The sequence below is a fragment of the Toxotes jaculatrix genome, chromosome 4 (assembly GCF_017976425.1).
Source record: "Toxotes jaculatrix isolate fToxJac2 chromosome 4, fToxJac2.pri, whole genome shotgun sequence".
Taxonomy (NCBI): Eukaryota; Metazoa; Chordata; class Actinopteri; family Toxotidae; genus Toxotes; species Toxotes jaculatrix.
Genome location: NC_054397.1, coordinates 5,426,738 through 5,442,411, shown reverse-complemented (window position 1 = coordinate 5,442,411; position 15,674 = coordinate 5,426,738). Strand labels below are relative to the sequence as shown.

Sequence of the window (15,674 nt, the reverse complement as noted above, 5' to 3'; positions counted from 1 at the left end):
GAGAATACGAATACCAAAAGATATTCTTAAATTTGAGAATATATCTCAAGAGTTTCACTCCAAACTGAGATATCCACGGAGCGGCAAAAGTAATTCTCAGCCATCTGTGACAAAGAATTTGTTCGGATGTTAAACTACCACTCCCTGCTGAGTAAAAACATAAACTGCAACCACTGATGAAAACAAAGATTTGTGTTACCCCCCAGGATATTGTTAACTTTGGTGTGTTTATTGGTAAAATATCTCTAATCAAAACTAATCAATGGATTTGGTTGAATTTTGGTGTTTTTAGATGTCATTACATTATTATATTTTAGGACCATAGAATATAATTCTGCATTCATATGCTGGTTGGTAAAGCTTGTAGGAAATGTTTGGGGCTCTTGCCCGACTTGGGGATGTGTGTTAGCAAGTGAAGCTGTGTGCTTCACAGCTATTTGATCATTTTCGTTGCTGCAGACAGCGCCTGGACAACCACAGCAGCTTTAGTGGCTGCTGAATGTGGCTTTGCAGGCCTTTAAGCCCAAATGATCCAAATCCTGAGAGACAGACTGTACTGAAAATATGTTAAACAGGAGCAGAGGTTTAAAAAAAATCTTTTTTTTTTTTTTTCTTTAAACACCTATCAATACACCTAGACGGTTTGACCTTTTGGTCCTCTAGCCACATTTATCATATTACACAAGCCTGTCCAATACACCATGTGCCACCACATACAGTTGAACACTAAGAGAACACATACATAGTCAAATGTATTTTTTATGTGATCAAGGTACATGCGTTCACGTGTAAACATAGACTCAGCCGAATGGAGGCTTTGGATTCATGGGAGTCAGATACTATAGGATACATACATACAAACAAACAAACAAACGCGCGCACGCACGCACACACACACACACACACACACGTACCCACCACCCACACACACACACCTGAGATGCCTTAATATTGGGCCAGATTGTTCAACAATACTATAGCTTCAGTTTCCTTTCAAGTGTGAGACGTATATGGTAGTAGTGTGCTATCAGTTGCGGCAGTAGGTCAGTCTTCTGGCAGTGCTGAATCAGACAGTAGTTTTCCCCTCTGAGGTTCAACCATGTAGCTTTGACAAACTCTATCAAGTGGGTCCTGTTCGTTTAGGATGGAGATGATAAAGATAATCAGCTAACACTATAATTACATTAGAAGAAAATATAGATGAAGTCAACATATACTGTACGTCTTTGATAAATATATACTGTATAAATTGTACTGATGACATCTTCACTTACTAAACCTAATCAACAACAGTAAACTATTAGAATTCAGTAAATATTCTTGATAATCTACTGAGTAGAGCCTAGTAAAGGTGGAAGCACACAGGTAAAGTCTTCAAGACTAAAACCATGAATATCTGTAGGTTCAACATAAAAAACATCATTCTACAGACATGCTTGATTTGGAAATCACAGTAAATCACCGACTGAAGCAACCGCTGTTAAAACCATACAGTGTACTACAGTGTATATAGCACAACTAATAACAATGACAGTAATAATACTATCTAGAGCTCTGAATTGGAATAGTAACTGATGCTGCAACCTCTTAAATATAATCAAACCATATAACACCTTCTGTTAATGATGATGATAATACTTTAAATGATGTCTTAAAACTAATCATGATAGTCAAGTCAGCTAATTGTAAACATTGTCTTCCTCTTGACAATAAGACAATGCCCCTCAATTCAGCTTCTGAACACTGAATCTGGACGTGCACCACAAAGAGAGAAATCTCCAAGAATAGTAATTTAACCCCTGATCATTGGAATGAAAGCAAATTCCTGCAGAAATACTGTAACTTAAAATTGAAATGAACTGAGGTGGTTAAAAACTAGAAAGCTGTGTCCCAATTCACAGGCTGCCTCCCTTGAAGTCAAGATTCATCACAACGGGCTGACAGGGCAGTTTCAGTGCAAAGTCTCCTCCAAATGCAGCCTTCAGTTTTTTTGCCACAGCTTGAAATACACAACTGATGTTTGTTTTGTGACTCTCTGTGTCCTACAATCTATCGCTTGCCGGTCAATTGCTTAATGGTGCATTCAAATGCCCTCATCAACTCGTAAAGTCCGGCGAAATCAAATAACCATATTGTATGTATGAGGTATTTGTCTTCAGGTGGTAATCAGTCACTAAGCCAGTGCAGGATGTAAATAATGTGAGGGTGTAATATACCTAAGATTCTCCCAAAAATATGCTGGAAATAACATCATTCAAAAATAAGGCAGATGACTTTTTAGTAAAGATGCAAATCCAGCATTACCCATCATTGAAACATTAGTGATTTTAAGTAGGAATAGCGTGTTAATAAAACACAAAATTTATATCAGTTTTCACAAACTTTTTTGTTGGTCTACCGTTATTATGGAATACACCATAGCCTTACCTAACCCTGAAACCAAACCTACGCTCATGAATTAACGGATGCCTTCGCTTTTCATTCTTGTAAATAGTCTGGAAATTATGGTAAACAGAGGGTGATCAACTGAAGTGATGTGGATATATTTCATTTATCATTTACCTGGTACACTGTTTCCCAACTGTCCACCAAGTGTTAAAGCAGAATTCAGGTACCATCAAACACACACAAGTATTACCACTGGTTTGTCGTTTGATGGCGATTTCTTGGCGAAAAACATTGAAATGTTTGACTTTCTGAGCTGACGAGGAGGACTTGAAGGCGACATTTAGTTTTGGTCTCTGTGAGGTTGGACTATATCATTTGGGGAGGAGGTACATTGTCACCCAACTAGCCTCCAAATGAGGCAGCCGCTAAATTTGAACACAGCTCACATCATCTCAATGAAGTTGCCCCAAACACAGGAGCTACTCCCTGTGAGGTCAGCGCTGATGTCATCTGGAGGTCTGGACCTGATTGGATGGCTGGGCATAGAGGTACTTCCAGATGGCGTAATAGTGTATGGCTGCTCCCATAGCTACAAACAGGTGCCAAATGGCATGAGCGAACGGGACGATGCCATCACTTTTGAAGAAGACCATCCCCAGACAGTAGCAGGCTCCGCCCACAAGAAGCTCACACAGCCCCGACTGCTCCGGCTGCAAAGAGGCGGAAAGTTTAAGTTTTAAAGACGTTGCAATGGAGACATGTCAAAACCACACGGACTACAGGTGAGACTAAAAGAGTGAGCTCACCATTGAGAGGATGACCATGGCAGGAAAAACTCCCATCACCGTGTAGCAGATCAGCTCCATGATCTTATACCTGATACACAGGGGGATATTTGAGCATGGATGTTCTTTCTTGACCTCGCTAACAGTATGTGTGACAAAGTAATCTCAGCTCAAAGGTCCACTTACTAGATTTTTCCAAGCTTCTTGTCTTTAGGGTGTCTTTAGGGTGGACTAGCAGAGATCTTAAGATACTGAATGTCCAGCCACATAAGGGAGTCCAAGGTAGCAGTTATTTGAATACTACTGACTATATTAAAACTGGTTCAAAAATCCTGTAAGCATATTTATGTGTGAATGTATATTAATACAAAGAATGTAACAAAGAAAACATCTTAAAACCATGTAAGTCTATGAATTTAAAGTTATGAACTCTAGTTACAGCCTCACATTAACCTACACATCCCTTTACCACTTCTGCTCAGAACGGTTGCAAGAAAAAAAAAAGCTAGCACAGAAAAAGCAATTAAATGGACCTTTGACTTGAGAATGTTTTGTCACACGGGAGAAAACTGGTTAAATTAACACATAGAGCGACAGTCTGATACTGGTAAAAGTAAATGTTGAATGTAGGAGCTGACCTCTCGTGGAAGAAGAAGACGTAGGTGGTACCAAAAGAGGCCATGACCCACACCAGCCAGCGCATGTGGCACGCCCAGGGACCAAGTTCTCGCAGGTTCAGCCTGGTTAAGCATCAACAGGATGACATAACTACTAATACATACACACTCCCCACACACATAGACACACAGATACTTAGCAGGCTGGGTTGTTTACCAAGGAGCGTAGGAGGCAGCAATGAAGAAATAGATCACCATCCTGTCACACATGTGGAAACAGTGCTCCACAGACCTGAAGGGAGAGAACAAAGAGCCTCATGACAGCTGTTTATACATGTAGCATCAGTGTGTTTTACATCTCAAAAACAAATACGGAGTGCAGGGGCATTCATTTGCCCCAGAGAAGGACAAACAGTGTCCACAAACAGCAAATAGCTTGAAAAATTCTGCTCAGTCTCCATAGGAAAGGCAGAGCCTGTTTTTTTCTGTGTCCTCTTATACCATTTAACCATATTAATATTCTGCAATATTACAGTGCAGTCCAAATATTGTGTGAAAATGTGTGAGTGTGTACCGTAAGTGGCTCTTCTTCCAGGCCACAGTGTGGAACAGGGTGGAGATGATGAAGAGCGAGCTGAGCCCCGCCCCGTACACCCAGGCCGACAATCGCTCCCATTGGTCCTCTGACTGGAAGTGCAACAGGGAGCTGCCCAGCAGGCTGGGAATTATCCATAACTAAATGAATTTATCACATAAATGAAACATGAGATACAGAGAGACAAGTAGACAAACATGCAAGACAAACTAAAAACATGATGCATGATGTACTGTATGTGTAGTCTGAAAGAAACCTGGTGGTTTCTGTCATTTATCTGTTACGTAATGATGCTGGATTTTTTTTGCTCTGAGTGTGTCATTTCATCTCTGCCAGGTTAATGATCACTTTCTGTGGTCTGTGTATGTGTATGAGTGTTTGTGTGTGTGTGCGCGCATTCACCGCATGCGTGGCACAGTTGGCAGCATGCTCGTATTCTGTGGGCTGGTATCTCTTGTTAGGAGGAACACGGTTGTTCATAAACCTGGAAATATCACAAATCGACAGATTTAACTTTATATCTTCATGATCTGTCGAGATGCAACAGAAAAAGAAAATCTGCAACTATTCTGATAATTAATTGTATTTTGTAATTTTTTTTAGGCAAAAAAAATCTCTGGTTTCAGCTTCTAAAATGTGACTATTTTCTGTTTTTTTTAAACTAAAGCATTAGGTTTTGCTATGTGCAACAATAAAACATACATAATGTGCGCACTAACAGAACCGAAAATAATGAATAATAAAATTAAAAAATCTTTTAAAACAATGTTTCTAGGCTGAAAAATTGCATTTGAGGAAATTATACGTGCGTCACTATGTGGTATTTTGTTAAAATTTTCATGTATTTTTCCTTCTTCTTAATATCCTAAAACATGTTGAACATCTTTAATGTTTGCATCCATTTGTATCTCAGTGGTGCTCATAAGATTTCACCCCACCCTGTGCTTAGCAACACTAGATCATGCTTCAACTTGTTGCCATGGCTGCTGTTGCCTGGCAACAGTGGGTAACCACGGACTGACTGAACCAGAGGTTTGTCCTGATGATCTCTTTCATAAACACTTCGCATGTACAGATATGCCTGCATGTTCACACACACGCACAGACACACACGCACACACACACACATAGGTCTGTACTTTCAAACATAAACACTTTGCACAGAAACCCAAACAAACACAGCACAGCTCAGGAGGTCGCACTCCATCAATGATGTCACTGTTGTCATGGAAACCACCGAGCAGGGATACCACGCCAGAAAACTCCTTGTTTCTTTCATCTTTCTTTCCTCATCTCTTCCATCGCCCTCCCCTGTTCCCCAGCTACGTCTCCTCTCTGCTTCCCGATGATTAAATTAACATGCAGGATGGCAAATGCGGAAAGATGTCCACACAGACACACAAAACACAGACACACGCACAGGCACACACAGACGAACACACACACACACACACATACTCACAAACCACAACCCCTCCCTATTTTTATGCTGCATCTTACAGAGCCAGATTTCATAAGAGACCTAGATTTAGCAATGTCTCTGTCTCTCTCTCTCTCTCTCTCTCTCTCTCTCTCTCACACACACACACACACACACACACACACACACACACACACACACACACACACACACACACACACAGTGTTCTAGGATGAGAAAGAGGCTCCCATCAAAGGGAATACCACTCGAGTTAAAAAATTTATAATATGTATGAATTTAGAAGCAAAGGAAAAGTCAGTTAGCTTTCAAAACTTGACAATGTCCCTGCCAATGTTAGAAACACCTAATTTATCCATACTATACGTCTATGGAGCCGTGCATGTATGAGCCATCTCAACAGGAAAAAACACCCATTCCTGGGTTGTTGAATTCACAAGTGAACGTTCACACATCGCCTACAGCATTTCATAAAATCAGAAATTTTAATGTCTGCAGAGCTCTATTACCTCTAAATAAAACCATGTTATTTCTCTGTGTTGTTGTGCAACAGTGTGAAACACAGTGGAACATGATATTTTCCTCCTACACTCAAGCTGTTTCAAATTTTCTTCTTGTTTTCAAAAGTAAAAAACAACAACAAAAAAGCAAAAAAAAAAAAAAAAACCAAAACAGATGACACTACCGATCCTAGAGACAGATACAGGATATATACCTAAAGAAGAGGTGAGAAAAGTGACAATTATGTAAAAGAGATCTTAAGAAACACGGCTCGTCCTTTCTGTTGGTTATGTTCCCTTTCCTTAAGCAGCTGTTTTTACAGTGACACTCATTCCGAGCTATTAATACTAACTGACCCAGCCCAGAAACACACCGTCCTGTCCCAAATAAAAGGCTTCCTCGCCCTGTATCCAGCGCTGGCCTCACACTGTCTGACTGACTCTCTTTGCTGTGTGTGTCAGTGCCAGGCCCAGCAGGCTTGGCCAGGTCATTAATGACTTGATCAAGCTGGCTGATAATTACCAGGCCAGAGGCCAGGCAGAGAGACACAAAGAGAAGTGGACAGAGAGGAGCAGAGCCGTGGAAACGTCACGATAACTCTTCTCATGCCTCATCACGGGATGGACAGGAGCAACTCCCTCTGCTTCAGTTGTCTTATTGAACCATGAAGGCCACAACCTCAGTCCAGTTAATAGTCTACATGAATTTATATTAAAGCTTATTTTATGGTCAAGCAAGTCCTGGTCTTTGTAATAGAAAGTACTTAAAATCTAAAAGAAAAACATTCCAGCAGAGTTGAAATGATTAGTTAGTCAAACGCCTCGTTAATAGATTGACAGAAAATTAATCTGGAAAAATTTTGATAGTAAATGAATCATTTTAAGTCATTTATCAAGCAAAAATGAGAAACATTTGATTTTCTGTTGGGATTATCACAACAAACTAAATATTTTCAGGTTTTAGACAGTTGGTCGGACAAAATAGGCAAACTGAAGACGTCACCTCGTGGTGTGTGACACTGTGACTGGCTTTCTTTCACTCGTTTTCAGACTAAACAACTAAACAGTTAAAAATAAATAAATTGTGGAAATACCCTTCTGTTGTAGCCTTATATTCTCATGGACTTGGTTGCATTTTTGAGTGTGAAGTAATAGAGCAGTCAACAGGAAGTATGTAATAACTATTATTTTTAGCACCGATTAAACTATCAGTTTCTCGATTAATCATTTGGCAATAAAATAGGAAAAATTACCCAAAACAATATTGCTCAAGCCTTGATTGGTCTGACCAACAAACTTCCCAAATAATACATTTTAAATTATATGAACTGCAAAAAAGCAACAACTCTTCACATCAGAAATCACCTCCCACCTTCTTGAATTGTTATCTTCATTATTAAGCAGTTCAAAAATTAGAAGCTGTCATGCAGGACAGCTCAAATCATCTTAAACTAAACTGCAGTGTGATGATTTAGCTACAGCCTCAGTCTTTACTGTAGCATGACAACACAGTGAGGCCAGATTTCCCACACATGAAATGGTTTCCCATTTCCACGTATCAGCTGAGAAGATTCTGTTTGTGGCCAGTGGAGAACATTTGGGCTTAAAAGGTCTTGTGTGGTGTCGTTCGTTGAAACAACAACAATTTTGATCATCGCTTAATTGTTTCAGTCGTTTTTCAAGCAAAAACCTCAAAATATGATGGTTCCAGCCACTTAAGTACATGAATTTGTTGCTTTTACCATTGTATATCATTGTACATTTAATATCTTTAGGTTGTGAACTGTCGATCAGAAAAACACCCTGTGCTCTGTACACATTATGGACATTATGTACTTTTTTGTATGTATGTATTGTATGTATTTTTATATTTTACAGAGCAGAACAAGAGATTCATTGAGAGAACTATCAGTGCATTAACTGACAATGAAAATCATAGTCATTTGTAGTGTTGTTCTGCTCTGTTCAATCTCTTCCTGCTGTGAAACCCACCCAAAACCACCATGACAACCTCAACCTATTCTCAACTGGCTTTCGTGTGTAAGTCCAAACATGCACAGTAAGTCAAAGGGACTGGGGACAATGAGGATATGCGTTTGTGTGGCCTCTACTGTGTCTCAGAAAAGACAGTGTACAGAAAAAGAGGAGGCAGAAGAGACAGCAAGATGAGGACGAGGAGGAGGGAAGTGGCAGGTGTGTGTTAGTCTTTAAAATTGCTTGTCAAGCAAATGAATCCTGGACTAAAAGATTATTACACCACTAGTTCTGAGATAAACTGAAAAAAAAAATGTTGACTTTATTAACACATCATTCTCAAACCCTCCCAACATCCTCAGCACCACCATCATCCTCCTCCTCCTCTTCATCATCATCATCATGATTAACATCACTTTCAGGCAGCAGTATGAGAGATATTCTATTATATGATATTCTCAGCAGGGTAAAATGACGTGAGATAATTTCACCTACCTTACAAGATTCATTTACAGTGGAAATAAGCAACAGTTGACAGCAGACAGACAGTATGGCTAAAGCCTGAATCCCCTCTGAGTGTTGAGCGAATAACCGCCGCGGTTTGATCAGCTCAGCTCGGACTGTAACGGGCTGGATCTAATGTAACGTAACGAGCATCGCCGTTTCACCGGGAAGACGTCGTAGCCTTATCCTCATCTCAAGCAGCACCGGGGAGACGGATGCATCCCGACCCAGCTGCCTCCAGAGGATCCGGTCCGGAAGTGTGGGCGTCGGGGATGGTCTCTGAGGAAGCAGCCGGTTTCCCCCTCACGGTCGGTGGTCTGTCTCTGTCGGAGCTCCAGCCGCCGGTTCACCTCATCGCGACTCGGTGAGGAGGGTTGTTTTTCATCACTAAGGGTTGCCACATCATTTTCCGAGGGACTGGTACATGACTGGGGAAATTCGTGCCGATGTGAGGCTGTACGTGCAGACCCCGCTTCCACCTCTAGGTGGAGATGAAGGCGTGAGGTTGGAGCCTGGCTGATGATATAATAGGATGACGATGGTCCGGGTTAGGGTTTGTCAAGCTGAACTGATATTTAATGAGCAGAAGTTCCTGCTCAGATGGGCTCCACTGGCTGGTTCTTCTGTAAACCCTTTAAATGAATTTCACTTTCAGTTCTCAATATCAGGGTTCTGATGAAGGCAAGGCTGTGAAAACTAAGGTTCCCTGAGCTTCCCTTCACTGCAGTCCTACCTCACAAATGTTTGACAAGCCTCCAAAGAGCCAGAAATTTTTAGCTTATTTAAAATAAATAAATAAATAAATAGTATTTTTCTGTACATTTAGCTCCCTACATGATGCTGGAGCCACACTGCCAGAATATGTTTTGGGTGAAGAAAAGAGTGAAAAATGCCTAACACAATTTCCCAGAGCCCAGGGCGATGGTTTCAAATTGTTCTTGTTTAACAAACAGTCCAGAACTGCAGGAATGAAGACCATGTGATATGGTCAAAAGCTCCAGGAACAACTGGAACTTCACTTGAGACTGTTCTGTCAACAGCAGTTTTCACAGTAGGGATTATAACGCCTTCTAAGCCCCCCCCCCCCCCCCCCCCCCCCCCTCTCTCACACACACCTGTAATGAACAAAGATTTTTTGAGTACTGTAACAGCAATCATTTATTAAATGCATATTATGACCAGCATAAGCTTTTAACAAGTACTGCAGCATTTCATCCTGATTAATATCAAATTCCTGCTTTAAGCATTCAGCTCAGACTGAATGTCTGTGATTATACTGATCTAACTCATTAAGTACCCTTTGCAGACCTGTGGTCAGTCCCTCTGCATACAGTGTTGAGCTTAACAAGTTCAGCAAAGAGCCTCAGAGGGATTACAAACACTGTTTGACCCGAGTCTGATCGTTTAACTTGTAAATATATATATAAAAAAATACCTGATTAAAATATGGCCAAGAAGCTTTGTGTGATAAGGCAGCAATTTTCTTCATATTTCCAGAAGCTACTATACTTTGGGTGCTTTAATGTAAACTTCAGTTCAGACTATCTTCAAGTTCTTCATTGCAGACTCCAGAGTCTGAAAAAAGAAGGTGAAATAGTCAAAAACATGTCTGTATGTCAACGGGATATCACGCAGGTAAGATCTGGCCACACCAATCTCTCATGTGTACTATTTGCATCATGTGTGTTACCTTGACATCCCAGATGCCCATTCCTCCATCCATGCCGGTGGTGCAGAACTTGGCGCACTGGTTTCGTCCTCCCTCCAGCACTGAGATTTGGCTGCAACATAATTTGAGACAAGTCAAACCCTGTATTTAAAAATGCGATGATGCGGAAACCAGCCTTTAATACAGATGATGATGATTATGCATACCCTCAAATAAGAAATTATGTTAGGTAAACATCTGTGATCACACAGAGTTTTTAAATATTTAAATATTTCTGTGTGTAAAGATTCTGTGTTTTTTTTTACAGAATCCTTTGAGGAAACTCCACAGACAGTAAAATTAAAAGAGGCCTCCTACTGTGTTCCTCAAATAAGAATTTAATTTTCTCCCTTACTTGTACTAATAAGTGGGAAATTGGATTTACATCCTGCTGCACTGAAACTATATATGATTTAGACGTTATGTGCAAGCCAGGATCTTGTTACTTACAAAAACTTAATGTCTGGCTGCATTTCTCTAAAACGTCTTGTTTGTTTCCTTTCCTTACCTGATGCTGTTCTTGTGCAGGGTGTTCAGGTCCTTGTCGGTGCTCTGGGTCTCTGAGGCCCGACGGTCCAGGTTCTGGAAACGTTCCCTGGCACTGATGCCCTTCTGGGCCGCCTGCTTGGGAACGTCCAGCTTGCCACCAAATGTCAAGCTGCCTTTGGCGCCGTCATACACAAACAGCACTGGGTAACAGTCATGGCCCTGGAGGAACACAGAAACACACGAGGATGCAATCAGGTGGAGCTGGAGCCCATCGCTGTGATGCCATGAGACTAAAGACTGGACAGCTGGTGATTTTGGTTGTTGTACTATTAATATACAGCCCAAATCCACAATGTGTAGAATATTTGAAATGATTTTGATGGTTGCTAATGTTAGTAGTATTGTAGTTAATGTTAGCCAATGTAAGTCACTATAAATAGGTATTAAACAAGACAAATCGTGATGTGTTCAGAATAATTACTGGAAGTGTATTGAATACTCACAGCTGCTACTAAGCTGTTCTCAGTAATGAAGGTGACACACAGAAGAGGAAGTGTCTCAGAGCTCAGACTGCTCACCCTGTGGAAATCATCACAAAGGTCAGAGTGGACACACAAACACACACCAAAACTCACAGTCACACAGGTAATGCTGCCTTGCTGTCTCTTACGTGCCGGTCTTGCCTCCCTCTGCCACAGACACTGTGGAGTCATGGGAGGTCCAGGCCAGGCGGTTGCCAGAGTGCGAGAAGCACACGCTGTGCACCCAACCACCGCCTCCTCCTGAAGTCTGATCTGCAGCTCCAGACCCTCCAGACTCAAACAACACCTCCCCAAATGGCATCTTGCTGCCCCAGGGAGTGGGGCCAGGCTTTTCCTCCACCTCCTTAATGTAGGCTGAAAACACCCTGTGAGCGAGAGGGATTGGGATGTGAATAAGACATGAGTTATTGTTAATGGCTGAGAAGTTTATTAGATGTATATATAATCATTTATTCAGCATTATCTGTATGCTGGGTGTTGTATGAGTGTGTTACTGTTAAAACTTCACACACTTCATCCAGATGCTAGTTTAGGGTTAGGATTGGACTTTAGATTTTAGACTTTAACTTTATATTTATGATTACATTTTCTATATATTTCCAGAATTGCAGTCTATTTAGCTTTATATATGCAGTGCAGAATCACAAGTTTTTCAACTGCAGGACACAATTTATCTTTTGAGCTTCTACTCCAAAAATAAACATCTCCACAAAGAAAAAAAGCTTAAGCTTAATCAGGTAAAAAAAAAAAAAAAGAGAAAGCTCAAGAGGAATGAAAGAGAAGGAATTAACACATCAATTTGCTTGTTTTGATTTACTGATACCTGCATTTGAAGTCACAAGATCCAGCAGCCAGCAGGACATTGTTGGGATGCCAGTCCAGGCTGAGGATGGTTGAACGGATTGGCTTCTTGATGTGCTTACACACCCACCTGTAGGGAACCACACAGCATGTTGGAATCACCCAAACTGTGCTTCATGATGATCAAACGCACCCTCTTACGCAAACTAGGGGCAGGAAGCCATCGTCTAAAAACTCACCAGTCGTTTTCCTGCTCAAAGTAGCAGATGGAGATGAGGCGAGAGCCGCTGCCTACGGCAAATTTGTTCTCTTTTGGTGACCACTTCACACAGCGAGCTGCACGATTGATCCTGAGGATGACCAGGGTGGGCTTCCAGGTGCCCTCTTTAAGGGTCCACACATAAGCATTACGGTCCGCGCCGCAAGTAACTATACGGTTACTGTCTGGAGCCCAGTCAATACCTGCAGGAGAAAGAAACTCTTAGTGATTTTGAAAAAAAAAAGTGCTCTGAAGAGCAATAAGTTATCAAAAACTGGAAATGCAACCCAACAATTAAAGAGCTAAGAGTGCTAGAGAACTATATCTTTTGTTTGTCCTTTTTCAGTAGTGAGATGTGAGATGGAATTGCTAGTGTGGAGTGTCGAAGTCCACTGTAATTACCTTAGTTTAGCATAAAGAGTGGAAACAAGGGGAAACCCCTCATAAAATCACAGCTTGCTATGTTAACACTTAGCTTTATGTCTAAATTAAACAATTGAGAGATAGCATGTTTATTAGTGAGATTTAGATGTGCTGGAAGGCAACATTTAGTACATTTCAAAGGAACCAGGCTGTTTCCCCCATTTGCTAAGCTTAGCTGCTTCTCATCAAGAAGCTGGCATTTTCATTTGAACTGTTATTTTTTTGCGACTTGCATTTGTTTGTGGGAGATTCATATAAAAGTCTTGACGGTAAATCACTCTTTGTGCATGAGTATCTCACCTGTCACCTGCCCATTGTGCTCCTTCAGCTCATGAATCTTGGTCCACTTGGTCCCATCTTTCTTGTAGATGTGGACGTCATGGTTGTTGGGGCAGAGGGCGATCTCTGCAGCACAGAAACACATTAACTACACCGTGCATCAACAGAGAAAGTACTGCAAATAAGTCTAACATATAAAGGGGAAATTCACCAGTGTGAATACAGTGTGACTGACTGGAGATGTTTATGGGATGATCAGTGGAGTGTAGCGCAGAACAGCTGACTGGGTGCATGAGAACAGAGAAAACTAGAGAAATACAGTATGTATCTGCCTGCAGGCAGCTCACAGACACATGGTATCTTTAAATAGACAATGTGCAAGAACTGCGACCTTCCTTCCCATAATGTTGAAGCAAACCCTGCACTGGTTTTAGTCAGCAGATGAGTCAGAAGCAGTGTTTGTCTGAGAGCAGCACTGTGGGTGCGTTAGTGTGCATTTTTTGTTTTTTTTTTCTTTCTTTTTTTTTGAGTACTCATCCTAGAATATGAACTAAAATGTTCAGCTGAGTTGAGTAAAACTACAACTGTATGAGTCTATGAGTCAACCACAGCCGCCTGTTACGTCTGCTTTGCCCAGAAACCGAAGCACCGTTCAAAACAGCCAAATATGGCATTAGTTTCCTGCAGCTAACGGAGCACAAGAGCCTCTCAGAAAGGCCCCAAGACGCCAACCTCACTGTTACAGGAAACAGGAAATACCTTCTCCCACCTGGGAGCCAATCACAACCCTCTGTCTATTACACCATTTGTTCTCTGGCGCAGATACTAGTTGAAGCAAGATGTTCCATGATGTCTGTGATTGAAACAGTGTGCAGTTTAGAGATGGGAGAACTGAAAGCCACTGAAGTACAAGCCCCGAGTGACCAATCAGAGAAGGCGAGCAGACTTACGGGTCCGATCTTTGTTCCAGGCATGGCAGCTAATTGGTTCCAGCAGGAAACTATGGTACGCCATGGCCAATCAGATGTCAGAAACAGACCAGGAAGTGGGCTGCGAAAAACAGTCAAGTCTAGAAAAACAGAAGTCACAATATTCTTTTTTTTTACAAGGAAGAAGTGAAAAGAGAAAGAAAACAGTTGATATAACAAACGATGAAGGAATCCACAGAACTGTTTTTCAAGATTCAGCCAGAGTTGGTCCACACTGTCTGAGGTCACTTCTGAAAGATACACCCCACCATCAGCAAACTTAAACTCTCTGTGCACAGAGAAACACACTGAACTTATCTCACTCAGGTTGCGTTAATGTAATCCAGACTTTCAGAAACATGAGAGGAATGATGCAGGTCAAGGGTAACACACATTCCCCAAACAAACTTTACCCTGCACAGTTAGAGTACACACCCAATAACCCAATTCAAACATCACCATCACAGTCAGTTACTTTACAAAAACTAAATTTCACATAAAAAAAAAAAACACCCACATTTCTGTGCTCTGAGTGAGTGTGCGGGCAGTGGGATCGCCTGTTGCACACTTCCTACTTTTTCCTGAAAATACACTACTTAAAGTGTGTGTGTGTGTGTGTGCGCGTGTGGGTGGGTGTGTGAGTATGTCATGTCTTAACATACTCAGTCAACTGTTAAATATTTTCTAGGCTACTTACCCTGAGGGCAGGAGAGAGATGAATGGGTGAATAGCTGCAGAGATGGATAGAGAGAGAGAAGAGAGAGGCAGAGGAAGCTGGCGGATCAAATAAAGACGAGGGTGTTCAGCTCGCGGACTCTGGCCAGTCAACGCGAACGCCAACGACAGAGTGAGCTCAGGAAGAGAGAAGCTCAGCTAAAGAGAGGGAGGAGAGGTCAGAGGGGGAAGTGGAGGAGGGCACAGTGAAGCTCTGAGGGGAAGACTTACAGGAAGTTAATGCAGGCATATGCTTAGGGCGGAAAAGATCATGGGTGTGTAACATCCTTTATGTGTGAGAGATTGGGATCAAACTTCTTTTTTTTTATAAAAGGAACAGAAGTAGGAAAGAGAAGTTTTGCTTCAGTAAAACCAAGAAGGTGAGGGAGGAGCAAGAGCACAATACAATGTTCAGCAAAAAGGAGGAGGTGGAACTGAGGGGAGAGGCAAAAAAAAAAAAAACTTATGAAGCATGAAAGACAGAAAAGAAGGGGGAGGGACATTTGGTCAGTTCTGCATAAAGAAAGAGGAACAAGAGAAAGAGGAGGGAAGAAAAGTAAACTGCAAGGGGGGGGGTGGGGGTGGTATCAGGGGGAAAACTGGTTTACTATACAGTATTTTTGCTCGTTTTTTCCTTTTTTGTCTTGTTTTTGAGTCCAATTTCCTCATTTTAGCAGTTCAGATAGGCCC

The 15,674-nt window shown here is 41.5% G+C and overlaps 2 protein-coding genes across 2 annotated transcripts; both read right to left on the bottom strand.

The window, feature by feature from the left end:
- Positions 1 to 2,664: 2,664 nt before the first annotated feature.
- Positions 2,665 to 8,806, bottom strand: LOC121180817 (monocyte to macrophage differentiation factor 2-like). The gene is made up of 7 exons (XM_041036465.1): positions 8,793 to 8,806; positions 4,788 to 4,869; positions 4,365 to 4,525; positions 4,008 to 4,082; positions 3,812 to 3,913; positions 3,195 to 3,264; positions 2,665 to 3,098 (listed from the first exon to the last, which is right to left on the bottom strand). The coding sequence occupies exons 1-7, from the start codon at positions 8,804 to 8,806 to the stop codon at positions 2,895 to 2,897; spliced, it is 708 nt and encodes a 235-aa protein (XP_040892399.1). The 3' UTR covers positions 2,665 to 2,894.
- Positions 8,807 to 9,941: 1,135 nt separating this feature from the next.
- LOC121180375 (actin-related protein 2/3 complex subunit 1B-B-like) lies at positions 9,942 to 15,129 on the bottom strand. The gene is made up of 10 exons (XM_041035739.1): positions 14,968 to 15,129; positions 14,253 to 14,371; positions 13,324 to 13,428; positions 12,581 to 12,803; positions 12,364 to 12,471; positions 11,669 to 11,905; positions 11,502 to 11,577; positions 11,018 to 11,217; positions 10,492 to 10,582; positions 9,942 to 10,376 (listed from the first exon to the last, which is right to left on the bottom strand). Exons 2-10 carry the CDS (start codon positions 14,314 to 14,316, stop codon positions 10,338 to 10,340), a joined length of 1,143 nt encoding a protein of 380 aa, XP_040891673.1. The 5' UTR covers positions 14,317 to 14,371; positions 14,968 to 15,129; the 3' UTR covers positions 9,942 to 10,337.
- Between the last annotated feature and the right edge of the window lie 545 nt (positions 15,130 to 15,674).